Raw genomic sequence first — 24,571 nt, forward strand, 5'->3', positions numbered from 1 at the left:
TATCTAACCTTGGCTAGGTATATTCCGCAGCCCCTGCTGAAACCCCTCTTCGTGGATTCCATCAGGGCTTTGAGAGGCTATGCCTGAGCAGGAACCTGTGGAGCGGATGAAAAGTCGTTCTGTAATACAAATTGCATTCTAAGCTTACATGAACTTTCGGCGTTCTAGACTTTCTCACTTGTCACCCCCGTACCTAGTGGGTATCAAGTAGCTAGGAATCTAAACGGAGACCTTTTACCCCCCTTCCTCGTATCGCTTGCATCATCCACTCATACACAGTCCATTGCACGGCGTTGACAATGAATGCCCTGACGTTACAGATCCCAAGGCCCCTGAAAAACACGCCGATTCCCTCGTTGTGGTAGGCGCGCCTGGCAACTTCGAGAGCTCCCACTCGGCGACCGTCTTCGGCTCTGAGCGCCGCTTGACTATCACGCAGAAGGCTAGCCTCCTCTGGCAGGCGTTCTAAGGATGCAGTCTGTACTCTCGTTTTTATGACGTCTGTGCGTCCAGTCAATCAGAATTGCGTCCTATTCTCTGTCGGAAAGCAGACAAACCTAATGGAAATATAGAAGTCCACGTGACAATGCCGGCTAAGCCGCCGCAGAGCATGATCTTTGTTGCTGTCTCTCTATCTGAGTCTTCTGACGAGGCCCAAGCCTGCTTGCACAGCTCGTAGGACCAGAAGCTATCTGTCTCAGCTTCGCATCTCCACTTCAACCGAAATTGTGAAAAACATACTAGAAGCCATAGCCCACCGCATCCCTTATGCTAGTAATCACACCGCCGTGATACAGCCCCTTCACGCCCTCGTGCTTCCATACATCTCTCGCTATCGACCACGAACTTGCAGAGCTTTGAGAGACTTGGGCTCGGCATTTCACGAGCTCCGTAGGGGCTGATACTACAAACGTCGCGAGACCTCCCAGAGCTCCTGCACTCCAAACCTTGAGCAAGCTGGCCGGTACCGATGGCTCATCTCCCAGAAGCACTAAAGTGCGGTTGTAAGTCATGAACAGGATGGCATTGAGGGCTCCATAGCCTAGAATGGGCGCCGTGGCGCCTGTGCTGAGCAAGCCATGTCAGCGCATGGCCTACTCCGTAGGCGTAGAGCGATGACATCTCTACATCTGGCCCTACCTTTGACAAGAGTGCCAGCTCGGTCAAACTGACCGGCCAGGGTCTGCGGCGATGTGGTCGCTGTTGCCGCCGGGATAGTATCTGCTTGGTGGCGCGTTTTCAGCAGGTCTAGGGGATTGCCAATCAAGATACCGGCCGCACCGCTGAGGTAGCCTGCCCAAAAATCTGCGGACATGGCTGTACCGCACAGAGATGCTCGGTGTTGTGCTGCTGTGCCTCGCTGGAAGCGCGGGGATTGGTGGGGTAGCTTCTAGGCGATCTTCCATCTCAGGCTTCACACGTGATATTTTGACTCTCCGCCGCAAGCTCCGTGACGGCATGGCTAGGTAGAAACTTAAACACAGTACTACCTTAGTTCTCGGTGGGAGGCATTCTGTCCTTCGCCTGCTTCTTTGCATCTCACTTCAGCACCTGCCGGCTGGTGCTCTACACGAAGGCTTCCAGATCGAAGCTCTCCACTAGCGCGCACAGCCCGAGAGTGCCGACGGCCCGCACTTCGCCACAAATCTTGACGCCCGACATCTGCTCCGACTCATTCTCGACCAGTCCAGCTCCCTCTTCCACTTCCCAGTAACTAACTACAACTACCCCCGGGGCCCGCTCGATAGACGCTGACATGAGCGTGCAAGCCAAAGTTCCCCCCCATCAATACTCATCCAACAAGTACGAGATGGCTTCATCCAGCCGTCAATGCCCCGTTAACACCGCTGCAGTACTTCTACTTACCTAGTCGCCTACCCAGCCCAATAGCGCTACATGACTGCGCTCCACAGCAGCGTCAACCACTACATGCCATCCAGGCTTGCCGGCGATACTTGGGACTTCACCGAGGTTCACGAGCTTCTCAGCAAGCTTTCGACTCCGAGTCCAGCAGCGAAACAACGCGACCCCATAGCCAGCCATGACAGCTCACTACCCGTCCAGGAGCTGCCCGATGACATGCTCTCTGCGAACAAGCCGGCGAAGCACACCGAATTCTCTGGTCTAGGCGACTTACGCAATCTCTGGGACTTCCTGGGCGCCAGCCGGAATACTCTAGAAGTGCAGCCCCGTGCTGCTACTCCCGCCCTCATTCCTGCCAAACCCTCTACTTCTCCACCCGCTCCAGTTACACTCGAGTCAATTCAGGACCGGGAAACTTATGCCTCAGATGGCGCAATCGACTGTATGCCATCGAGCAAAAGCATAAAATGGCGAGATGAAGTGAATGGCCAAGAAATTGCAGATCCACCTTGCGTCGCTCCACCAGAAACACCGCTCACTAAGAACCAACGGAAGAAGCTTAGAAGGAAGCAAACACAACGCGAACGGCAGGAAAAGCTTAAGTCTACGAGTGACGCAGAGTCTGAAACGGACGTTCAGCAGACGCCAGCTAGGAAAGCTAGTGTGCATACTTTGGCGGGTAGTGCACAGCCTTCTCAGCAAACGCGGTACGATCTGCGATCGAAGACGGCTGCGTCGACACCGACTACCAAACCGACTACCAAACCTGCTGCAGCGAAACTCTCGGCCGAGCTGGCCTCTCTATTGACTCCACTAAAAGCAGATGAAACCAAGCCTTCGGAGAGGGTGAAACCAATTAAGGCTGAGAAGCCAGAGCCAGCGGTGCAGCCAGCAAAGTCCATTCAGACGACACCTTCGGAGCCACCAGTCAATGTCGCCTCGACTTCAGCAACGCCTGCAACACCCAAAACTAAACCACTGCGGCCACCAAAATCCCCGGAGAGCAAACGAAGACTTTCGAGCACTGTCCCTGTATCTGCACCAGCCACGCCTTTCATAGAACAAGCACAGCATCTTCAGCAAACGAACATCCCATTTCAGCAGCCTCTCCATGCTCCAATTGTTGCATTAGGTCAGGGTGCAACCACGCCGAGTATGATACCTTATATCGTCAACCCAGGATTTTACGCGCAACTAGCAGCTCAGTCCATGGGCAATCCTCAGTATCCCCCGGCTTTCCAGCATTCTCAGGCACTGAAACACCATATGCAGACGCCGGCACCAGCACCGGCACCGGTGAATGTCATCCCTACACCAGTCGCGCAACAGTCTCAGAAATTGGCGCTGAGGCAAGGAGCCGACAGGCACTATCATTTCCTACTCAAAGTCATCCGAAATTTTGGCGAAGACATGAAGTGGTTAGTATCGCCGGCGCAGTCAAAAGACCATAACACTTCTCCTACTGGTATCCACGTGTTTGTGGATGCATCGAACATTCTGATCGGCTTCTACGAGCGCCTTCGGTATGCGAAAGGGATCCCGAAGGAAGCACGCATGACGCGCCCAGAGTTCGACTTCGACGCCCTCGTCCTCCTGCTAGAACGACGGCGTCCAGTCGCCAAGCGCGTCCTCGCGGGCTCCAACCCCTACGTCCCGACCTTCGAAAAGGCCAACTCGATAGGCTACGAGTTGAACATCCTCGACAAGGTCAAGAAGGCCAAGGAGCTCACGGAGCGCCAAAAGTTCTTCCAGCAGCGCGACCTCGAGCGCGGCCATGGCCGACGTTGCTCTCACTCGGGCAAGGAGAACGCGAGCGCTGGCAGCGGCTCTGAAACGATCGCTGCCACCGGTCCCACCTCCGCGCCTGAGAAGTGGGTCGAGCAGGGTGTGGACGAGATTCTGCACCTCAAGATCCTGGAGAGCGTCGTCGACGTCGATGTGCCGAGCACGATTGTGCTGGCGACGGGGGATGCGGCTGAGGCGGAGTACTCGCAAGGCTTCCTGAAAATGGTCGAGCGTGCGCTGCGGAAGGGGTGGAAGGTTGAGATTGTGGCGTGGGGGAAGAGCATCAGCTTCGCGTACCGCGACAAAGCGTTTGTGCAGAAGTGGGGGGATAGGTTCAGAATCATTGAGCTGGATGACTATGTTGAGGATTTGCTTGATGTGTAAAACCGCACTGGGATGCGGGACTTCCACATGAAGCCGTCGGGGTTTTTTGGTCGGACGGGGAATCTGTCATGGTTGGAACAATTCATGACTTATGGTTTGCACAGTGTACGGGATTGCAATTGGGAGGAGCCTTCACGGTGTCATTGCTTTTCAGTCGTTCAGCGGACAACTATTGAGCCGCATGTCTCTTTACGGCGTGGCGGCTATTACAGGGTGATCTTACATCAATGACGCAGTGCGCCGTTAATTTGACCGGGTAACACTGTTTACTGTATTTTCGATGCGAGTAATTCCACGGGCTTTCGAAGTAACACATCTGTGATCTGTTTCATTCCTTCGGTTACTGTGCAAGCATCCACCGGCGTTGAAAACCGCCGTTTATCGGGCATCTTGCCCAAACCTTGAACCCTACCGCATCTGCCGAAGGTGCTGACCAAGACGAGTCGGAAGTGAGACTGGGCTTGGCTCGGGTCGGGAGCAGGAGCATCCGTGTCGCTAGCAGACGAGGAGAACAATTTTATGCAATTGATCCTGAGGCTTTGTCTTGTCAAACAGATTTTGCTTGCTGAAACACCAGAGGCACAAACGGGACATTGCTTCTTCGCCGACACAAGGGTCCTGAGACAAAGAGGCTCTTCCAGCCGCGGTGCGACGCGGTCGCGTTCCTGCAACCGCTTTTTGACAGCTCGCGGCGGACAAACGCCGTTGTTCCCGTTGGGGATTGCAGCGGCCCAGTGCCGGACTCCGAGTTTTCCCAGGGCGCGGCGCGCTGACATCAGATGGCGACTACTGCTTCAAGATATCTCGGATCGGTGATGCTGAGAGGGCCGAAAGCAACTCTTCAGTGCGTCACAACGAGTCTGAAGAGCTCTAGCAGGCGCCGAGGCAGCCTGCTGCGCCACTGTTCTGCGTTTCGCGTTCGATGTCTGTTGCGCTGCAGAAAGCGAGGACAAGCCTGCAACGACGTCAAGCCACTGCGTGGCCGCTCACGCGACTCCGCAGCACGACGCATGCTCCGTGAAAGCTCCGCCCGTCTCTCCCTTGCCAGCACCGGTCTCATTTGCCAGCTGCAACCTATCCCGCCAAAGCCTCAGCCCGCCCAGCGCAGTGCCGGGCAGACAGACGTCCCGTCGCTTGCTGACTTGCATATGACGGGTGCGGCCTCTGCGCGGGTCGAAATTTGGTGGAACTTCGTTTAGCGCGCCGAGAAATTGCGCTCTGCCAGCCACAACCACCTAAGCCTCCGTCCGCAGCCGCTTCCCTCACGCGCACCCCATCTCTTTACCTACCCTCACACCTTCTCGAGCCTCGCTGCCTGCAGAGTACCTTTCCGCTCAGCATCTTACCGCTATCTCACTGGGGCAGTCTTTCGACCATACTGCGAAGCTTGAGGCCGCCGTTGTCTACCTCGGCGACTGGCTGCCACCTCGACATCTTACTGTGCGGATCGACCGACGATCCCGCAGCAGTAAACCTTCCGCATACAGACCCTCTTACGACCTGTTCCCTACAGATGTTCTCCACAGCAAAGGTCCTCCCGGCATGGCCGTCAATACCAGTCTTCATACCGCATAGGGTGCGCCGGAAGTTTCGAGCGGCACGGTCAAAAGTCCACAGCAGGCAGACGCCCACGTCATCCATCACCGCCCTCGAAACCTCCTTCGACCCCGCCGACACCCTCCGGTCGCTGCGCAACCACCAGTGGTCATTCTACGATGGGCAATACGTGTTCCTGGCCATCATTGGCATATTTTCGCTGTCAGTCATTGAGGAGCCTGGACCTTTTCTGAAGACAATAATCGCAACGCTGTTAATGGCCTCCCTGATCATCCCGATAACTCGGCAGTTCTTCCTCCCCTTTCTCCCTGTGATTGCCTGGCTTGTTCTTTTCTATTCCTGCAAGTAAGTCTACCGTCTGTGTTCGCCCCAGCTTGTGCAGGATCGAGGTCTTGCGGCGCTCCATTTTGTGGGCAACGAGGAATGTGGCTGTATCGCTTGCCGCAAGTGCATTGCAAATGAGAAAATCGTACTAATCTCCCTGCAACAGATTCATTCCTGGAGACTATCGACCGCCGATATGGGTGCGTGTCTTGCCAACGCTCGAGAATATCCTCTACGGCGCCAATCTGAGCAACATCCTCTCCGCGCATAAGCACGCGGTCCTCGATGTTTTGGCATGGCTTCCGTACGGAATCACGCATTTCGGAGCGCCGGTCGTGGTCTCAGCAATCATGTTCGTGTTTGGGCCACCCGGTACAGTGCCAACGTTTGCGCGGGCTTTCGGATACATGAACGTTGCAGGAGTCATCATACAGCTGCTGTTTCCCTGTTCGCCGCCCTGGTACGAGAACCTCTACGGTCTCGCGCCGGCCAATTACAGCATACCAGGATCTCCCGCCGGTCTTGCGCGTATCGACAAGCTGTTCGGTATCGAGCTTTACACATCTACATTCACCGCCTCTCCATTGGTCTTTGGAGCGTTCCCGTCGCTGCACGCAGGCAACTCCGTCATCGAAGCTCTCTTCATGAGCCACGTCTTTCCGCGTCTTCGACCGCTCTTCGTCCTCTACGCTTTGTGGCTATGGTGGGCGACCATGTACCTCTCGCATCACTACGCCGTGGACCTTGTTGGCGGCGCTTTACGTAAGCTACCCGCTTGTATCGTTCAGTGACATCGCTAACGTCTCACAGTCGCGGCCATTGCCTTCTTTTTCGCCAAAGCCAATTTCCTGCCGCGGTTACAGAAAGACAAGGAGTTCCGCTGGGACTACGATTACGTGGAACTCGGCGAAACTTATGATGGTGTCGCCTACGGCATGTCGAATCTGTATCAAGAGTTTCAGCAGCCTACTGCCGACAGCGATGAATGGACCATCGGCTCATCCTCTTCATTCTCGTCCGGAACGCGAAGCCCATCGATGGGTGCCAGAAGTCCAGTCGACGATTCACAAAATCTGTGGGAAGGAGATACTCTTGCATCCCATTCTGATCACGAGCGAACGTGAAACCAGTGATTAAAGACTCTGGCACGGTAGCACTCCGCACCCCGCTTCCTCAAACCCTCTCACCGGCATTAGCCCGGACACACTTCCTGAGGAGGACCATACAATCCTCGCTCACGCTTACGAGTTATGCATCGCACGGCGTCATCCTAGCATTTCCAGCGGTCATCTTAATACTAGCGATAGAGGGCATCCGGCATCCAGCATCATCCGTGCCACTTTGGCTACGCCGGTGGGTCCAGTCATCGAAACTTGGCGGCAGCCATACGAATCCTAGCGAGATTCACCGTGCTGACCATCATGTTCATTTTCTAAGAGCCTTCCCTCTCGATCGAGGTACCGAGGGGGAGCCGATTCGGACTTTTATGCTTTTTGGGATTCATCTTTGCTCATTATACCCTTAGACATTCGCTTGTACTGATGCTGTATCATCACGGTCGCTTCTGATGCGTAAAGAGGATGCAGCGTTGGAGCCTGCACGAGCGGCCAGGACCTGTGAGGCGATTGGAGCCGCGGTGGATTTTGGAGGGCGTGGTACGTCAAGGGACGCGGTGGATTGTACAGAGGAGAGGAATTAGGATCGCACGTGGTACTACACTGCATCGAAAGTTCAAGGCAGGAAAGGCAGTGGACCAGGGCAGAGCGTGAGGGAGCAGGCCGTATAATTGCTAGTCGGTAATGCTTAATACGTCGTCACGGCGTGAAATGGGAATAAGATCTCCCTCCTTTCAGAAAGATTCCTTGGTATGCTGCGATGATACTGGCACCTTTGTTGCGACAGGCATGGTCCCTTGAATTGCTGAATCGGTTCAGCAATGCTTAACGTTACCATGCTAAGTCGAGATTGGAGTTCGAAAACGATGCCAAGACTACAAAAAGTGCCTCGGAAGGTTCCAGGCTGCACGTCACCTGCTCAGGCGACAGCTCGCTTGACGCGACGCGCCGGATCCAGGTTGCCTCACGCTTTGTGACCTTCGTACCGCCACCAAACCCCCAACTTCTGCCACTCACCATTCTTCTTCAATTGTGTTTCGGTTGGGACCAGTAGTTCGGACAAGATGTAAGAGGCATACCATCATATCACACGTCAACATCTAACGCGCGGTAGGCACCGTCCGAAGTTGGTAGTCTTGATCGAGGACAAAGAGAACTGCGCGCCTGGTTCGCAGAAAGCTGTCCGACTCTACGGGGGCACACCACAGTCTGTCGACCGCCTTATCCGACCATTCAAATGTCCCGGCTCTGCAACGCCTACGCGAGCTTCTGAGAAGCCCGCAAGGAAGCGGCGTAAGATCAGCTACGCAGATGCGGATGGCAGCACGGAAGACGGGGACAAGCCGTACTCGAACGAGGACCGTCTGGCCCTTGCAACCCGAGATGTTAACAGGTTTCCAATCTTCAAGGTCAAGGACAAGGAGACGACCTTCCGCGCACGGTTCGCCGTACCTCTGATCAACAAGGACACCGGCGCCTACAATGCGTTCCGGCCGGCGCCACTTCTGGGAATGCGACAAGGAGCCGTGTTTGTAGCAAAGCCCTTGCACGACCCCAGTGGAGAGTTTGCAATCGTCCTCTACGATCCGACAGTCGATGACAAGCCGGCAGCGAAGGGAGACGCAGAGCAGAAGGCGGACGATGAGATGAAGGACAAGCCAAAGCTTGACGAGCCGATAATGCATAAGAGCTTGGCTGACATACTCGGGCTGAAGAAAAAGGTTGAGGACCGGCCCCGGGTCCCTGTCGTGATTGATCCTAGATTGGCAAAGGTTCTCCGCCCGCATCAGATTGAGGGCGTCAAGTTCCTGTACCGTGCCACCACCGGCTTGATCGACCCGAAGGCGAACGGTTGCATCATGGCAGACGAGATGGGCCTGGGCAAGACTCTCCAGTGCATTGCCTTGATGTGGACGCTGTTGAAGCAATCGCCTGATGCTGGCAAATCGACCATACAGAAGTGCGTCATCGCTTGTCCATCCAGTTTGGTCAGGAACTGGGCAAACGAGCTCGTCAAGTGGCTCGGTAAAGATGCGGTCAACCCGTTCGCCATAGATGGCAAGGCTACGAAAGAAGAGTTGACGCAGCAGCTGAGGCAGTGGTCCATCGCCAGCGGCAGAGCCGTCACTAGGCCTGTCCTTATCGTCTCTTATGAGACCCTACGGCTGAATTGTGAAGAACTTCGCAACACACCCATCGGGCTACTGCTGTGTGACGAAGGCCATCGCCTCAAGAACGGTGAGAGTCAAACTTTCACTGCATTGAATGGATTGAACGTCCAGAAGCGTGTCATCCTTTCCGGTACACCCATTCAGAACGACCTTTCCGAGTACTTCTCGCTTCTCAACTTCGCCAATCCAGACTATCTAGGGACGCGTAATGACTTCCGCAAGAAGTACGAGCTTCCCATTCTTCGCGGCCGAGACGCGGCTGGCACGGATACCGACCGCAAGAAGGGTGATGAGTGTCTGAAGGAGCTGCTCACGCTTGTCAACAAGTTTATTATCCGACGCACCAACGATATCCTCTCCAAATACCTGCCGGTCAAGTACGAACATGTCGTCTTCTGCAACCTGGCCCCCTTCCAAACCGACCTTTACAACCACTTCATCAAGTCACCAGACATCAAGCTACTTCTACGCGGCAAGGGCAGTCAGCCTTTGAAGGCTATCGGCATGCTGAAGAAGCTCTGCAACCATCCTGACCTGCTTGATCTGCCGGCTGACCTGCCAGGCTGCGAGGAATCCTACCCAGCAGACTTTGTGCCCAAGGATGCCCGTGGCCGCGACAGGGACGTCAAGCCGTGGTACTCCGGCAAGATGTTAGTGCTCGACCGCATGCTCGCGCGAATCCGCCAAGACACGAACGACAAGATCGTCCTCATCAGCAACTACACGCAGACGCTAGACGTCTTCGACAAGCTCTGCCGGTCTCGCGGCTACGGCTGTCTCCGCCTTGACGGCACCATGAACGTCAACAAGCGCCAGAAGCTCGTGGACAAATTCAACGACCCGGAGGGTCAGGAGTTCGTCTTCCTGCTCTCCAGCAAGGCCGGCGGCTGCGGCCTCAACCTCATCGGCGCCAACCGTCTCGTCCTTTTCGATCCGGACTGGAATCCCGCTGCCGACCAGCAGGCCCTTGCTCGTGTGTGGCGTGACGGCCAGAAAAAGGACTGTTTTGTGTACCGCTTCATCGCGACCGGCACGATCGAGGAGAAGATCTTCCAGCGCCAGTCGCATAAGCAGTCGCTCTCGTCGTGCGTTGTTGATTCCGCTGAGGATGTCGAGCGCCACTTCTCGCTCGACTCGCTGCGAGAGTTGTTTCAGTACCGTCCTGGCACAACCAGCGACACGCATGACACGTTCAAGTGTAAGAGGTGCAAGTCGGACGGGAGACAGCATATTAAGGCCCCGGCTATGCTGTATGGAGACACAAGCACGTGGAATCACTTTGTTAATGACGGGGAGAGTGGGCCGTTGGGGAAGATCCAGGATCTGTTACTTAGACAGGAGACGAGTGAGAAGGATGTTAGCGCTGTGTTTCAGTATATTAGCCATTGAGCGTGCACTTGCTGGTGTTGGCTTGGGCGGTTTGGGCGGTGGGTCCTGGGCGTTCATAGACAGGTCGGATATGAGGCGTGACGAGTGTATCACGCTAGAATTGCTTAGAGGCTTTGAAATACTGCGTCCAAGCATAGTTGCCACAGCAGTGTCGGAAGACCGGTTAGCAGCAACTTATCCAGATATCCGCAAACACTCACTCAAACAATCCAAAAGGTCTTGAGTGCCGGCTCGTAATGCGAAGCTGTTGCTGGTCTCAAGAATAACTGTCTTGGGATGTAAGTGTAGCAAGATCAAGTGACGCAAAAACATCAGATCAGATACATTACAACACGATTTTGCCAGCACCTCTTGTCATAGGGAACCCTAGACCCCAACAAAGGACTCCTTTCCGTCGCAGTGGAAAGATGGGGTGCAGGCTGTCGCCCCGAGGCTTCGAGAACAGAGACACAGATCTAATCCGAGACTCATGAGTACCGCCACTTGTGACGATCGATTCTGCAGTGCTTTCTTCTCGAAACAGCGTAGAGGATGGTCATATGAAGATCTGAACAGTCCCAAAAATCCCCTGCAGCAGAGGCGAACTCGCTGTGAGCTTGGTCCCGCTGTAACTAATCAATTCCACGAGGACATGGTTTGTTGGAAGAGTTGTGCTCCTAGCCGGCATGAGTTGATACGAGGATGTATAGGACCTTTCCTAGCCGTAGGGCACACCAGGAGGCTTGATAGACCCTCTTTAACAAGCCGAATCTTTTGTTCGGTGCCGTGCTAGTTGCAGCCTCTGAGTTGATTGAGCGCGCCCTCTCGCTATTAAGCTCAGTTCCAGAAGCCCCTGCACCTATCCCTTCTTCGGGACCCCGGAGTCCAGAATGCACATACACACCCCCTTTAACGCCTTGCCCATCCCATCTACCTACTCACTTCCCGCCGGTCCCTCTCCTCCACATCCTCAGCGAGAGCGACATCCTCGGCATTGTCACCGAACTTCATCTCTTGTGCTATCACAACAGTCAGCGTTGATCCCTCACCACACGGCACGAGGAGGCTTACCACTCCACAACTCCGAGTAGACACCTCCCTGGTCAATCAGCTTTTCGTGCGTCCCGCTCTCGGCAACGTCGCCCCCGCTCAGCACGATGATGAGGTCGCTGTCGTAGATGGTGCGGAGTCGGTGCGCCACGAAGACCGATGTGCGCTTCTTTTCTTTCAGGATGCTGTTGATGTTCTGGAGGAGCGCGGTTTCGGTGTGCGTATCCAGGGCAGATGTCTGAGAGCGTTAGCATGTGTGGTGATGCCCGAGATCCAGGAGGTTTGGATGGGTGGAGAAGGAAGGCTTACCGCTTCGTCGAAGAAGAGCAGAGGTGGATCTTTCAGGATGAGTCTCGAGATGGCTAGGCGCTGTTTCTCACCGCCTGTACGGTCGTCAATACGGTTTTTCTTCGTTGCAAATTGAGCCGTTCGCATACCTGATATCATCATTCCCCTTTCCCCAACCATGGTCTGATACCCCTCCGGAAAGTGCGCAATCGTCTCGCTCACCCTCGCCCTCTCCGCAGCAGCGCGAACTTGTTCGGGGCTAGCTTCCATATTCCCATAGCGGATATTATGCTCGATCGTGTTGTTAAACAGCGGCGTATCCTGCGGCACGACTCCAATCGCCTTCCTCAGGCTCTCCAAACTCACGTCCCTGATGTCCTGCCCATCAATTAAGATCCTCCCCTCCTGGACATCATAGAACCTAAACAGCAGCCGCAGAATCGTCGACTTCCCGCACCCGGACGGGCCAACAATAGCAACCTTCTTGCCGGCCGGGATGGTGAGGTTGAGGTTCTTGAGGATCGGCCTCGCGGGCGTATACCCGAACGTCACGTTCTCGAACCTGATCTCCCCGCCCGTCAACAGCAGCGGCTTCGCGCCCTCCTTCTCCTTGACAGCTACATTAACTTTTTGAAGGTTAAACAGCGTCTCCATGTCCAGCAGACTCTGCCTGAGCTCTCGATACACGCTGCCGAGGAAGTTCAGCGGCACGGACAGCTGGAACACGAGCTGGTTCACCATGACGAGGTCGCCGACGGTGAGGTTGCCGGACGCGACGCCGGACGCGGCGAGGTACATCATTGCGGTCAGGGCGGAGGAGAAGATGAGGTTTTGGCCGCTGTTGAGCAGAGCGAGGGAGGTGGCGATGCGGATGGAGGCTGCTTCGTAGGCTTTTAGGGCCGAGTCGTAGCGGGAGACTTCGTATTTCTCGTTGTTGAAGTACTTGTGGAGTCTCGTTAGCTGGTTATATGATCAGGACAGATGGGAGAAACGTACTTTTACGGCTTCGTAGTTGATCAGAGAGTCGACGGCCACGGTTGCGGCCCTGTTGTCTGCGGCGTTGGCGGCTTTCCGGAACTTGGTCCGCCAGGAGGTGGTCAGGATCGTGAACGCGGTGTATGCAACCATGGTAGTTGCGGTGATGACGGCGAATTGGGCGCCGTATTGGTATGTCTGCGTCTTTCAGCAATGGTGCAGAGAAGGTGGCAGCCAGAAGATACTGGGGCGGCTTACGAGGATACCGCACACTAGGAAGATCTCTAGCGCGGTAGGAAGTACGTGGAAGACCATGGATGTCAGCAGGAAGCTGATCCCTTTCGTGCCTCTGTCAATGGCTCTTGTCAAGCCCCCGGTTTGGCGGGAGAGGTGGAAGTTTAGGTCCAGCCGCAAAAGATGCTCGAAGACGCTGCAAGCAACACGCCGTATAGCCTTCTGGGCAACGCTTGCGAAGACTGCGTTTCGTGCTTCTTGGAAGAGGGTGGCGCTGATTCTGGTGACGCCATCTGAGCAATTTTCTTTAGCTGTCATGTCACCATATTACCGTCACGGCGCTTACATGCAAGAATCATCGAGCCGGCTACTGTCCATGCCGTCCCACCCACGGCCAGGAAGTCTATGTTCATCGAGTCTACAATGCTTTTGAAGTAGAATGGGACTTGCACATTCAATATCTATCATACAAGATGAGTATATGTACATGGTTTGGTCACTGGAACGCGTTACCTTTGCGCCGACCAGTAAACCCACAGACAGCCCAACTCTGAGCCTGGTTCCAAGGTTGTCCTTAAACGCGTATCAGAGATGGCGGCGTGCTACACGTATCTTGACGGGCGGTACCTTCGGCCATAGATATCTCGACATCTCCTTCATTATCGCCCAGTCCGCCTTGCGCTGCTCTTTGTTGGACACCGTTTTTTCAGACATGAAAGCATCCTGCTTTCCTGGAACAGCAGGCCTCTCTTTCTGCATAGATTCCGGCCTCACACCCTGCTGCCCTTGAATCTTCCCCTGGATCTCTTTCTGTAGAGTTTGTATTCGGGCTTCATCCTTCCTGTGACGAGGCGTAGTCGCGAAGATCCGTACAGACGTTGCTCGTAAGACGCGCTGACCACTCCATGTCAGAGCAGGTGCCCGAACGTGCTGTCCCCACGCTGGTGGAATCGAGCGCGCGGCACATCCGCTCCGTAACAGATGATGTGCCAGCATCTTTGGGCCTATTGTGCCAATCTCTGGGCAGTTGAAGTCGTGAGCATCGTCGCAGGGCACGTGTTCGCCGAAGAGGGGTTTCGTGTCCACAGGCCCAGCCTTTGAAGCTCCAGTGTTGGATTAGGTAGGTATGTGCGATGCACGTTGTGAGAGCTCCGGTTGAGCAGCACGTCAGAAAGCTTGCTACAGCCCTACCGGCTCGCGCCGAATCTTGGCCGCAGAGCTCCTCCGGGCCAGCTTCAATACCGCGGCGCACGACAACAGCGCCAGCAACAACATGCGGAGATCAGCTGCAAAGTCCATATGGAGCGCTCCATGCTCCACCAGGTCGAGCTGTGTATCCAGAATACACAGCGTTGAGCCAATTGGACGGAGACCGGTCTCAATCAACGCCGCGCCTGCATCTTCCTCGCCGAGCTTCGAGCTCGATCCAGCGCCGCAGCCTACCGCTTCGCCCGGCTCTTCTACTTCCCCCGGTGCGTACACTGGCTGAATGGCTTGAACGGTAGCTGACCGATTGTTAGATGCACGCTTCGAAGTCATCGGATCGCCATACTCCCTCCTCTCCGTCTCGCTTTCCGCTTCTCAGAACCTGTATACCCGGCGCGGCACCCTAGTAGGCCTCAGTGGAAAAGCAGAAAATGTCAGCATGTTGCCACAGGGCCCCATGTGACAGCAGCTAATGCCTCCGCTAGGCTGTTTCCACCCTCTCCATCCTCGAACCCTTCCGCCGCGCCCTAGTCGGCATACCCTTCCTGTACCAGCGAGTATGCCTAAGCTTGCCCCTTGACCGCGAACCACTGAGCTTACCAACGCGGATAGATATCGTCTACGACACCTGTTACAGCCCTCATCTCCTCCAAATCGCCCATAACTTCCTTCGCCGTTGTGCACCTCGATGGCAGATTAGATTGGATAGTCGCGCAGAGGTCGGCGCTGCTGGCGTGGACAGGGCACGCACTGTCCGTCAAGCCAAGAATCAACACTAGCATGGTACTTGTCGTTAGGTCTCCCAGGTTGGAACACGGACTGACAGGCGAAGAGTTTAGCACATTGGGGTAACTCCCAAGTCACAGGCAGGGGTCTACTGGGATTGGTCGGCACAGGCCAGATCTACCAGATACATTTGAAGTCCGGAGAAGAATATGTTGTACATCCCAGGTACATCCCTTCCGACTGTGCCCTATGGGCGGTGCTAATGACACTCGTTCCAGTAACGTCGTCGCATACACAATGACCCAACACCCACCTCAACCCTACCGCTTCAAGTCCGCCCTCCGCCTCCAGATACCAGGCTTCAGGCTCGGCGCACTAGTACCGGATACGAAGTTCTTCAGGGAGATGGCAAGGACTGGAACTTGGCAGGCCATTAGCAATTTCTTCTTCACAATACGAACATGGGCAAGGAGAAGTATATGGGGCGATCGGGTAAGCGTCTATATGCGCAGTCTTCATGTTACTGAAGGCTTTCCTGCTAATGATTGTGCAGCTTTTCCTCCAGTTCCACGGCCCCTCGACCATTCTCCTCCAGTCTCGTGGCTCGCGCCTAAGCGATTCCCTAAGCCGTCGGGATGTGGCTGAGATTGCGGATGCGCCTGCGGGAGCGGCAGACGAAGCTGTCACGCTAAGCATGAGGAAGGAGAGCGGGCATGGGAGTTCCATGAGTGGATCAGCACCAGCGAATGAGCAGAAGACAAGGGTATCCTATGCTACGGTGGAGAGCGGCAAGGTGGACTTTAAAAGCTCCTGAGTTAGGAGCGGTCAAGCGTGGGAGAGAATCCACGCCCCAGTTTAGGCTGTACAGTACTGAATGGAGGCGTGAATGGACGGAGCGGGATCTAGCTCAGCCCAGCAATTGAACGGATGGAGATCGCTATACAGTCTGTCTGTAAAATAACTGCCAAGTGGCATATTTAAACATCGAGAACTTTAACGCGCTTAACTCGTTTCGATGCAATTCCGCAAGTGTTCTTAGGCAGAATGCGCCGGCAAGATCCATGTAGTAGTCGCAAAGTCACGTGCTGATAGGCTTCTTGCACGTGACTTTACCGGAGCTTAGCATCGACAACTCCGACTCTTGCTCTCGGCGGCGCAAAGAGCCCTCATCTGGATAAATCATCGCTCGTTCTTCGAGTGCATAGCTGTAGACTTCCTACAACCGTTCAGGGCATGATGCGAAGCGGCCTCTTGCGACCTGGAGTTTGAAGCATCGCATCTCCAACTGCCTCGTCAAACGCACCATGGACTCCAGAACCTGGATATCAGACAACCTCTTAAGGCTGTCTGGTGCCTCGGATTCTACCATCGTAGACTTCATAGCCGCGACCGCCAGCTCCACAAAGTCTTCTTCACAGCTACACGACAAGCTATCAGGCTTCCTCGACGGTCCACCTGCCGACATCCAGCGCTTCAGCGAAGAGCTTTTCCAGCGCGTGGGCAAGCGCTCAACCACGACGCCTTCCGAGAGCAAAACAGACAAGTCCAAGCAAAATGGGTCACGGAAGAAGTACGCGCTGCTGGATATGGAGGAAGATGCGGCCCTAGCGCCAGCGGTGCAACCGGAGCGCACAGAGAAGAGCGAGAAGAGGAAGAGTAGGCGGGAAAAGGAGGATGGGCACAGCAATGGGGACAGGAAGAGGGAGCGGAGCCAGGACGGTTACGACAGTCATGACAGGCGCGAGCGCCGTTCGAAGAAGATTCGTCGCAGGGATGTCGACGACTCGCGGTGGGAAGACGAAGAGTACATTGAGGATGCTGAGGAAGAGCAGTTCCCAGAGCCTGCGTCCCCGAAGAGGGTGCGGCTCAACGACGGCTCCGCCTCACCAAGATCGTCCGAAGATGTCGATACGGACCAAAAAGCGCGCAAAGCGTTCGAAGAACGACTCAAAGCGAAGGATGACAAGGCCTCTAAGAAGAACATCGCCGAGGCCCGCTCTTCTCGCGACGAGAAGCATGAGAGAATCGACGACATCCGGCTTCGGTCACGGCAGGACTATCTCAAGAAAAGAGAAGCCGAGAGGCTGGCTCTCTTGCGCAAGCAGGTGGCGGATGAGGCCGACGAGGAGCGCAACAACTCTGATCTTACTGAGGCGGAGAGGGCAGAATTTGCGCGCAATCGCGAAACACTCCGACTGGCAGAGGAGAGGCAAAGGGTGGACGATCACATAGAAGGCTATGCGCTTCCGGAAGACTATATTACCGAGCAGGGCAAGATCAACCGCAAGCGGAAAGAGGAGGCCCTGTACAAGCGCTACGTGGAGCGCGACGAGTATGGCCGCGAGAAGTTTGTGACCGAGCATGAGGAATGGGAAAAAGAGCAGACGGCGAAAGCGAGAGCGCAGATCTCGCGACCGGAATTGGTAAACGAGGGCGACTACGACTATGTATTCGACGACCAGGCGCGAATTCAGTTCATATCCGACGCTGCTCTACCAGGACAGCGCAAGGGCATGACCAAGGAACAGCGCTTGTTTGAGCAACAGCTGTCAGCTGCGGAGCAGAAGGCAGCAAGTATAGAGGAAACGAGAAGAAGCCTACCAATGTACCAGTACAAGGATCAGATACTCGAAGCTGTCGCCCAATTCCAAGTGCTCATTATTGTGGGCGAGACTGGCAGCGGCAAGACAACGCAGCTGCCTCAATACTTGCACGAAGCAGGATATACGAAGGGCGGCCAGAAGATCGGATGCACACAACCTCGCCGAGTTGCAGCAATGAGTGTCGCTGCGCGCGTCGCGGAAGAAATGGGGGTCAAGTTAGGAAACGAAGTTGGGTATTCCATCCGCTTCGAGGATCAGACATCTGAGAAGACAATCATCAAGTACATGACGGATGGAATGTTGCTACGAGAGTTCCTCACCGAGCCAGAGATCAGCAACTACTCGGTTATGATCTTGGATGAGGCTCACGAACGCAGCTTGAACACTGATCTGCTCATGGTTCTCCTGAAGGAGCTAACTCGGGCAAGGCCGGACCTAAAGTTACTGATATCTTCTGCTACCCTCGATGCGCAGAAGTTTAGCAGGTACTTCGACGACGCCCCCATATTTAATGTTCCTGGCCGTCGCTACGATGTGGACATCTACTACACCCCACAACCCGAAGCGAACTACCTCAACGCAGCCATTACGACGATTTTCCAGATCCATCTGTCGCAGCCGGACGGCGACATCCTAGTGTTCCTTACAGGACAAGAGGAGATAGAACTCGCAGAGCAGAATCTACAGGACACGGCTCGAAAATTGGGCAACAGGGTGAAGGAACTCATCATACGCCCGTTGTTCGCATCGCTGGATCAAGCGGAGCAAAACCGAGTTTTCGAGCCAACTCCTCCGAATGCTCGCAAGGTCGTTCTTGCTACCAACATCGCCGAGACCTCCATTACCATCGATGGAATCGTCTACGTTATCGACTGCGGCCTCGTCAAGGAAAACGTGTACAACCCACGCACCGGTATGGAATCGCTGATCGTCACCCCCTGCTCTCGCGCTGCTGCGAATCAGCGCGCCGGTCGCGCCGGTCGAGTCAGGGCAGGCAAGGCGTTCCGTATGTACACACGCCACGACTTCTACAATGATATGGATGAGAGCACCACTCCAGAAATTCAACGGTCCAACCTCAACGGGGTGGTGCTACTTCTGAAATCTCTAGGCATCAACAATCTCATAGACTTTGACTTTATGGACGCACCGCCAGCCGACACTCTAATCCGTGCGCTAGAGATGCTATACGCACTTGGAGCGCTAAACGACCGCGGCGAGCTCACGAAGATCGGGCGCCAGATGGCCGAGTTCCCCGCAGATCCCATGCACGCAAAGGCTATCCTGGCAGCCGAAAAGTACGGCTGCACCGAAGAAGTCCTAACCATCATCTCCATGCTCGGCGAATCCTCCGCGCTCTTCTTCCGGCCCAAAGACAAGAAGATCCACGCCGACGCTGCGCGCAACCGCTTCACCCTGCAAGACGACATGCTCACCCTGCTAAACATCTACAACCAAGCTCTCGACACCGACTTCTCGGTGCAGTGGATGCGCGAAAACTTCATCCAGTCGCGCTCCCTGTCCCGCGCGCGCAACGTGAGAGAGCAGCTCCTCAAGCTCTGCGACAGGGTCGAAGTCACGCCCTCGTCCGTCGGCCAGAACGACTACGTCCCGGTCCAGAAGGCCATCACGGCGGGCTTCTTCCCCAACGCGGCGAGGTTGCAACGCGGCGGGGACACGTACCGCACCGTGAGGAACGGGCTGACGGTGAAGCTGCATCCGAGCTCGACGCTGATGCAGACGAGGCCGAAGTGGGTCATTTATTCGGAGCTGGTGGCTACGAGCTCGGAGTTTCTGAGGAACTGTATGGTCCTCGAGCCGGAGTTCTTGACGGAGGTGGCGCCGCATTATCATAAGAGTAAGGATTTGGACATTGATAAGAAGATGCCGAAGGGGCAGGGCATGGCAGGGGCAGGAAGTAAGCTGTGATTTATGTAGCCGCAATAGCTTGTTGGGTACGAAGTACTTCATGGAAGACTTGGAGACGCAAATCTTAAATTGAATACCTACTCTAGCGCATCCATCGCCAGTATCGTTGACCCTATAAGGTATGACGTCATTGTTTGGACCCTATACTGAAGCGGCTATCACGACGAAAGCGCCGGCGGATTGACGAGCCTAATCCTCATAGACTGAGCCAGTGAGCAGTCAGCAGAACACGTCCGTAGACGTAAGTTTTCCATGAGAGCCAAGATAAGCGTATGCGCAGTTCCATCGCCTTCGAATCCTGGTTAGGCCTGCTGCCAAGTCGCATTGTCTAACGCCCGTCTTACTAGCATGTAAACCGTCCTGTCGCTTGCTACCCTACGCTTCTCCCGTCGTGGCATATATCTAATCCACCCTTACTTACCAAGCCTCAATATATACTCAATCCACAGCGCGCACTAATGCTACTAATTCGTCAATACGCGCCTATCCCTCATCTCAACTAGTACCTCTCACCACTGGCTGTCCTACCACGGTCCCCAACCCACCTCAACCCTCTCAGCCACCATGTGTCTCATAACCACCTCCGAGGGCCGCGTGAAGCACGGCGTAACCGACCCACCGCCACATAAATCCTTCTTCTCCGCGACACCCGACCCGCCCCGGGGCTCCTCCTCTGCCGTGGCGCGCATGCCGCGCAACTCGACGTACAGCTACCGCGACAGCCGGGAATACGAAAGGGAGTACCGGGCCAGTCAGCCAAGAGTGGAGTACCGGAGGGAGAGGAGCAGGAGCAGGGAGAGGAGTAGGTCGAGGCCTAGGATTGAGGCGCCGAGGAGTAGCAGGGGGAGTATGGGGGGCGCGGGGGGCGGGGCGGGGAGGGAGTGGGAGGAGACGCGGCGGAGGAGCGTTACTTATGTTAAGGGATAGGAGGGGTGAGAAAGGGTGTCGTGGGTGGGGCACAGGTGGGTTGGTGCTTTTGGGGCGGGGGGTCAGACGTGTGTGATGGGGAATAATGAAGACGAGGAACGACGCTACGAGACACGGATGCAAACCGGGCATACAAAGGAATGAAGGAGCCTGTTGGAGGACTCGACGCACACTTTTGAAATTGGACTGCCCCAGAGGCCGTTGGGATTGGCGCCCGCCACGGCGTGGACATTTGTGCGAGGGAGGAGGGCATATTGTCAGGGAGTGGGACGGCACGGTGGATGACTGGGCGCGTTTACATTCTGACATATAGTTGTTTAGATTTATTGGTCCAGATCTCTACATCTGCTTTGCAGGATCGTTGTTTAAGATAGGACTCCCAACCGCCTCAATCTCTCACATGAGCGGATGAAACCAAGGAACGTTTTGCAAGTGATCGCTACATTGTGGACACCTGTATGATCTAATCGATGTGTGCTCTTAGGTGCTTCGTTCTTCCCACTCGCATCAACGCGCATTTATACTGAATACGTCTGGCTTTCATGTGCATTGTAGCAAGCGCTCCACACTCGATGCAGGCAGCTTATTCCAATACTTTTCCAACAATGCATATAGAGTTCCTCACTATTGCGCAACAGCCCTGACCCCTTGCAAAACAAGCCCAAACACCAACCCCCTCGCCACCCGCTCAATCTGCAAACAATCAAACACCTTCCCCAGCGCCTCCCCGCTCGCCGTGGCGCCCATAACACTCGTCAACGCCTGCGGCATGCCCCTCTCAACCAGCAACTTCCTCGCCTTCCCCCTCAACCTCTCCTTCTCCTCCTCGTCCAGCGGCTTCGGCCAGCCCTTCAGCTCCTCCTCCGTCGGCAGCGCGTTCTCGCGCAGCTTCCGGAGATGGGCCGCGATGCCGGCATCGGAGGTGTTGGCCTCGAGCACCGTGCTATTGAGCAGGACGCGGATGCTTTCGAGTTGCGGGTTGCCGGGGCGGAGGAGAAAGGTCTTGGCGGCGCTGAGGAGTGTTTTACGGAGCGTCCAGGCGGAGGAGAGGGTGTAGAGCTCGTTTATGACGGCGAAGAGGAGCTCGATAGTTACTTGGGTTTCTTGTTCAGTTAGTGGGGGCTGGGGTTTGGGTTGCTTGGTAGGGCTTTCGGGAGGTGCTCTGGTAGAGAGTGGCTCGGTCGGTCCTGTGGCCGCAATATTTTGAGCGCTTTTGAGAGGATCACCCGGTGAGCGTTCGTGCTCTAGACTCTGCCTTTCGCGTGGCTGTGGTGGGGGCCTTTGATTTACTGCGTCGTAGTCGTCTGATATATCTGTCGGCAGTGGCGGCAGATTCATGATCTGATCACCTCCATAGGTGGGTGAGATCTCGTCTACACTATCCCGGATGGAAGGTGCCCTGCTTTGTTCTCTCGAACCTGAGTATAAAGACGACCTCGAGGACGAGGTCAGCCGGGGCTTCGTGCCAGCTTCGAAGTCCGGATTGTGACTTAGCCGATACTCCATTTGCGTTATAGGCGCTGGTTGAGTATCAAGAATCTGTTGACTCCATAGACTGTCCGTACTTTTACGGCCTGCTGGAAAGCTTGAAGTGGTACTCTCATCTCGCACGTGCCTTGACGGTGAAGAGGCTGGAGTTTGGCTGAGCTGGCGTGCACTGGCGGTGCCCTTCTTGGGGACGATTGAGCCGACTCCACCCAGAACTCCAGTTACTCCGCCGAAAAACGCCTTGCCTCCTCCAGCGACTTCCTTGGGGGCTTTTGCAAGGACGTCGATCATTCCTTTCCCCATATTCTCAAACGCAGACGGAGAGGGCCAACCAATGCCCGGGAAGCCGCCTTTGGATGTACTTGGTGACTGGCTTAGACCCGTCTCCTTTTCAAGAAACCGCCTCATACCCTCGCTCTCTGCAAGCGGGCGGAAGTGAACAGCGTCATTGAGGTACCGCTCAAGCTCGCCGCGCAATGAAGGTTTAGTACGCCCCCTCCAGTTCGGCAGCGATGGGTGTGCTTCGACGAAGCTGACACCTGAGACGACCGAAATGCGCCGTAACACTTCGTGCAACGTTTCAAAGTCTGCAAACTTGCGAGCAATCATCCAGCCCGAATGATGTGATGATGTCGGTTCGATCTGAATAAGGTACTCAGTCATGGGTTTTGATCTGATGGCAGTTCTGTCGTTCGGAACGGAGTCGTCGAAGATAGAGATGTTGGCATTGAACAGTGTCAATGGGTCTCTGCTGGGCTTGTTGGGAGTGCCGCCAAGAGCAGTCGGGGCCTGAACGGGGACGAGCTGATCGAAGCTTGTAAATGTGGACTTTGCAGCGAGTGGAGAAAGCCGTTCTTCGCCGAAGCTTTCTAAAGCCTGGTCAGGAACGTCAGCACAGCGCAGGTATCAAGGCGCACAACTTTTCAACGTATATAACATCTGCTTGCGAACGAGTCACGCATGACCGGTGATCGGTTCAGATATGGAACTTAGAGAAAGGGATTCTACAATGTACTTACTTCTGCGGCTCGGCTGTGGTCTCTCGACAATTCCATAGAAGCGTTCTCTGACATCACTGCATCACCGTCCCCATTCGCGTCACTTTGAGAGGATGTTGGGGTGAAAACACCCTGTGTAGTGCTTTCCGATACATCATCACTAGAACCAGTGGCGGCCACTTGTTGCTCCCGAAGCCTCCGAGCATCTTCTTCTGCCATCAACTGGGTAAGCCGCTGCGCTTCACGCATGGCTTCATCCATGGCGTCTTGCGCTCTGCTGACCCTTCGTCTATGGGCTATGTTGGAGTCTCGTTCTTGTGGTGATGGCATGTTTGCTGTTTGTTCCTGTAGTTCAACAGACCGCTTTCCACCGTCTTGTAGCGCCTCATTCGCTGATTTCCCCACGCTAGCATCGATAACACTCAGCAGCTCGGGCTCAGCTTCTTCAAGCAGATAGACGATCCAGCCGTTGATCCACTCGGGCTTTGAGCAGCTCTGTATCGTCATGTCGAGAATCATTTTTGCAAGGACTTCTCTAAGAAACACACGTGCTGGTTCGCAGTTGTACGTCTTAGGGTCCAGGAAGCTTTGGAGAATGTCTTCAGCTACCATGTCCAGTTTCCTTTCCTGATGCTTGGTATCCAGGATATTAGATAAGTTGCTCTCAGGCTTGAGCTCCAAGTACGTCGCAATTGCGTTCTCTGCAGGAGCTGATGGTGAAGCTGCGAGCGCAGTGGCAAGCTCGCTCAAGAAGACGATGACAATGGATGATGAATGCGTAACGAAGTCAAGGAAAGTATCAGCCGGTCTCTTACGTGAGAGATGCGCTGAGATTGACAAGATAAAAGCGGTCAATGATTGTCGGCAAGCGGTAGGAAATGTCAACTCTGAGGGCAGGATTGGCGAATACCACCACCTGCGTAAAAAGATCAGTATATAGACTGGCTAGGACTGGATTATAGCATACTTGACATAATCGCGAATCACGGCGTCTGTGACCTCGTTCAGAGCATCCGCAGTTTCCGGCTTGAAACCAGTATAATCAAGCTGCTCCCCAGAGAAAAGCTTGACATTCAAATCAGAATCATGTCGATCCTCCGCCTCAGCGTCTGAGCCTCTCGACCTCCATGCTAACACCCTGTGCGCAACATCCAGGCCAGTCTCCTTTTTCCTCCTCTCTTCCACAGCTCGAGACGGCTCATTTGCACCGCCTTGAGAACTGGCTTCCCAGCTGGCATGAAGAACAACGCCCCCTACCACACCAATCAATATGAGGCCAACTCTTCCGAGTATAACGTATGTTACAACGCCAAGCCCCAGAAGGCACGCGCTGAGCGTCTCGTTACTGGCAGTGGAAAGGAAATCGAGGGCTCGGCCGGTCAGCGGCTGAGCAGTGGCCGGTAGGCTGCGAGATCCCTCATCGATAGGGCGTGGTTCCGCATCTCCCTTGTCCTCAATTTGCTCCTGGCTCTTCAGCTTGGTTTCCGCATCGAGTTCGGGTTGTTGGTCGTCCATCTCGGCGTTGCGCGTTGTGGAGAGCAATGATCTCTATGAAAGAAGACCCACGGGCGTAGCACGTC

The 24,571-nt window shown here is 55.1% G+C and overlaps 9 protein-coding genes across 9 annotated transcripts; 6 read left to right on the forward strand and 3 right to left on the reverse strand.

The window, feature by feature from the left end:
* Positions 1-211: 211 nt before the first annotated feature.
* Positions 212-1,315, reverse strand: W97_03021 (uncharacterized protein; the record flags this gene model as incomplete). Its single annotated transcript, XM_007780920.1, has 4 exons — positions 212-501; positions 558-688; positions 742-1,063; positions 1,141-1,315. The coding sequence occupies 4 exons, from the start codon at positions 1,313-1,315 to the stop codon at positions 212-214; spliced, it is 918 nt and encodes a 305-aa protein (XP_007779110.1).
* A 581-nt stretch (positions 1,316-1,896) lies between these two features.
* On the forward strand, positions 1,897-4,032 carry W97_03022 (uncharacterized protein; the record flags this gene model as incomplete). The annotated part of the gene is made up of 1 exon (XM_007780921.1): positions 1,897-4,032. One exon carries the CDS (start codon positions 1,897-1,899, stop codon positions 4,030-4,032), a length of 2,136 nt encoding a protein of 711 aa, XP_007779111.1.
* Positions 4,033-5,545: 1,513 nt separating this feature from the next.
* Positions 5,546-7,037, forward strand: W97_03023 (uncharacterized protein; the record flags this gene model as incomplete). Its single annotated transcript, XM_007780922.1, has 3 exons — positions 5,546-5,934; positions 6,080-6,675; positions 6,724-7,037. The coding sequence occupies 3 exons, from the start codon at positions 5,546-5,548 to the stop codon at positions 7,035-7,037; spliced, it is 1,299 nt and encodes a 432-aa protein (XP_007779112.1).
* Positions 7,038-7,894: 857 nt separating this feature from the next.
* On the forward strand, positions 7,895-10,588 carry W97_03024 (DNA repair and recombination protein RAD54 and RAD54-like protein; the record flags this gene model as incomplete). The annotated part of the gene is made up of 2 exons (XM_007780923.1): positions 7,895-7,986; positions 8,143-10,588. The coding sequence occupies 2 exons, from the start codon at positions 7,895-7,897 to the stop codon at positions 10,586-10,588; spliced, it is 2,538 nt and encodes an 845-aa protein (XP_007779113.1).
* Positions 10,589-11,497: 909 nt separating this feature from the next.
* Positions 11,498-14,110, reverse strand: W97_03025 (iron-sulfur clusters transporter atm1, mitochondrial; the record flags this gene model as incomplete). The annotated part of the gene is made up of 9 exons (XM_007780924.1): positions 11,498-11,586; positions 11,639-11,855; positions 11,927-12,000; positions 12,055-12,847; positions 12,902-13,078; positions 13,139-13,407; positions 13,461-13,575; positions 13,628-13,687; positions 13,742-14,110. 9 exons carry the CDS (start codon positions 14,108-14,110, stop codon positions 11,498-11,500), a joined length of 2,163 nt encoding a protein of 720 aa, XP_007779114.1.
* A 277-nt stretch (positions 14,111-14,387) lies between these two features.
* W97_03026 (uncharacterized protein) lies at positions 14,388-15,860 on the forward strand (the record flags this gene model as incomplete). Its single annotated transcript, XM_007780925.1, has 7 exons — positions 14,388-14,586; positions 14,635-14,753; positions 14,806-14,877; positions 14,933-15,103; positions 15,153-15,271; positions 15,325-15,538; positions 15,600-15,860. 7 exons carry the CDS (start codon positions 14,388-14,390, stop codon positions 15,858-15,860), a joined length of 1,155 nt encoding a protein of 384 aa, XP_007779115.1.
* Positions 15,861-16,350: 490 nt separating this feature from the next.
* On the forward strand, positions 16,351-19,578 carry W97_03027 (uncharacterized protein; the record flags this gene model as incomplete). Its single annotated transcript, XM_007780926.1, has 1 exon — positions 16,351-19,578. One exon carries the CDS (start codon positions 16,351-16,353, stop codon positions 19,576-19,578), a length of 3,228 nt encoding a protein of 1,075 aa, XP_007779116.1.
* A 564-nt stretch (positions 19,579-20,142) lies between these two features.
* On the forward strand, positions 20,143-20,505 carry W97_03028 (uncharacterized protein; the record flags this gene model as incomplete). The annotated part of the gene is made up of 1 exon (XM_007780927.1): positions 20,143-20,505. One exon carries the CDS (start codon positions 20,143-20,145, stop codon positions 20,503-20,505), a length of 363 nt encoding a protein of 120 aa, XP_007779117.1.
* Positions 20,506-21,129: 624 nt separating this feature from the next.
* Positions 21,130-24,506, reverse strand: W97_03029 (uncharacterized protein; the record flags this gene model as incomplete). The annotated part of the gene is made up of 4 exons (XM_007780928.1): positions 21,130-21,854; positions 21,924-22,847; positions 23,009-23,907; positions 23,959-24,506. 4 exons carry the CDS (start codon positions 24,504-24,506, stop codon positions 21,130-21,132), a joined length of 3,096 nt encoding a protein of 1,031 aa, XP_007779118.1.
* Positions 24,507-24,571: the final 65 nt, after the last annotated feature.

This window comes from Coniosporium apollinis (genome assembly GCF_000281105.1).
Source record: "Coniosporium apollinis CBS 100218 chromosome Unknown supercont1.12, whole genome shotgun sequence".
NCBI lineage: Eukaryota > Fungi > Ascomycota > Dothideomycetes > Coniosporium > Coniosporium apollinis.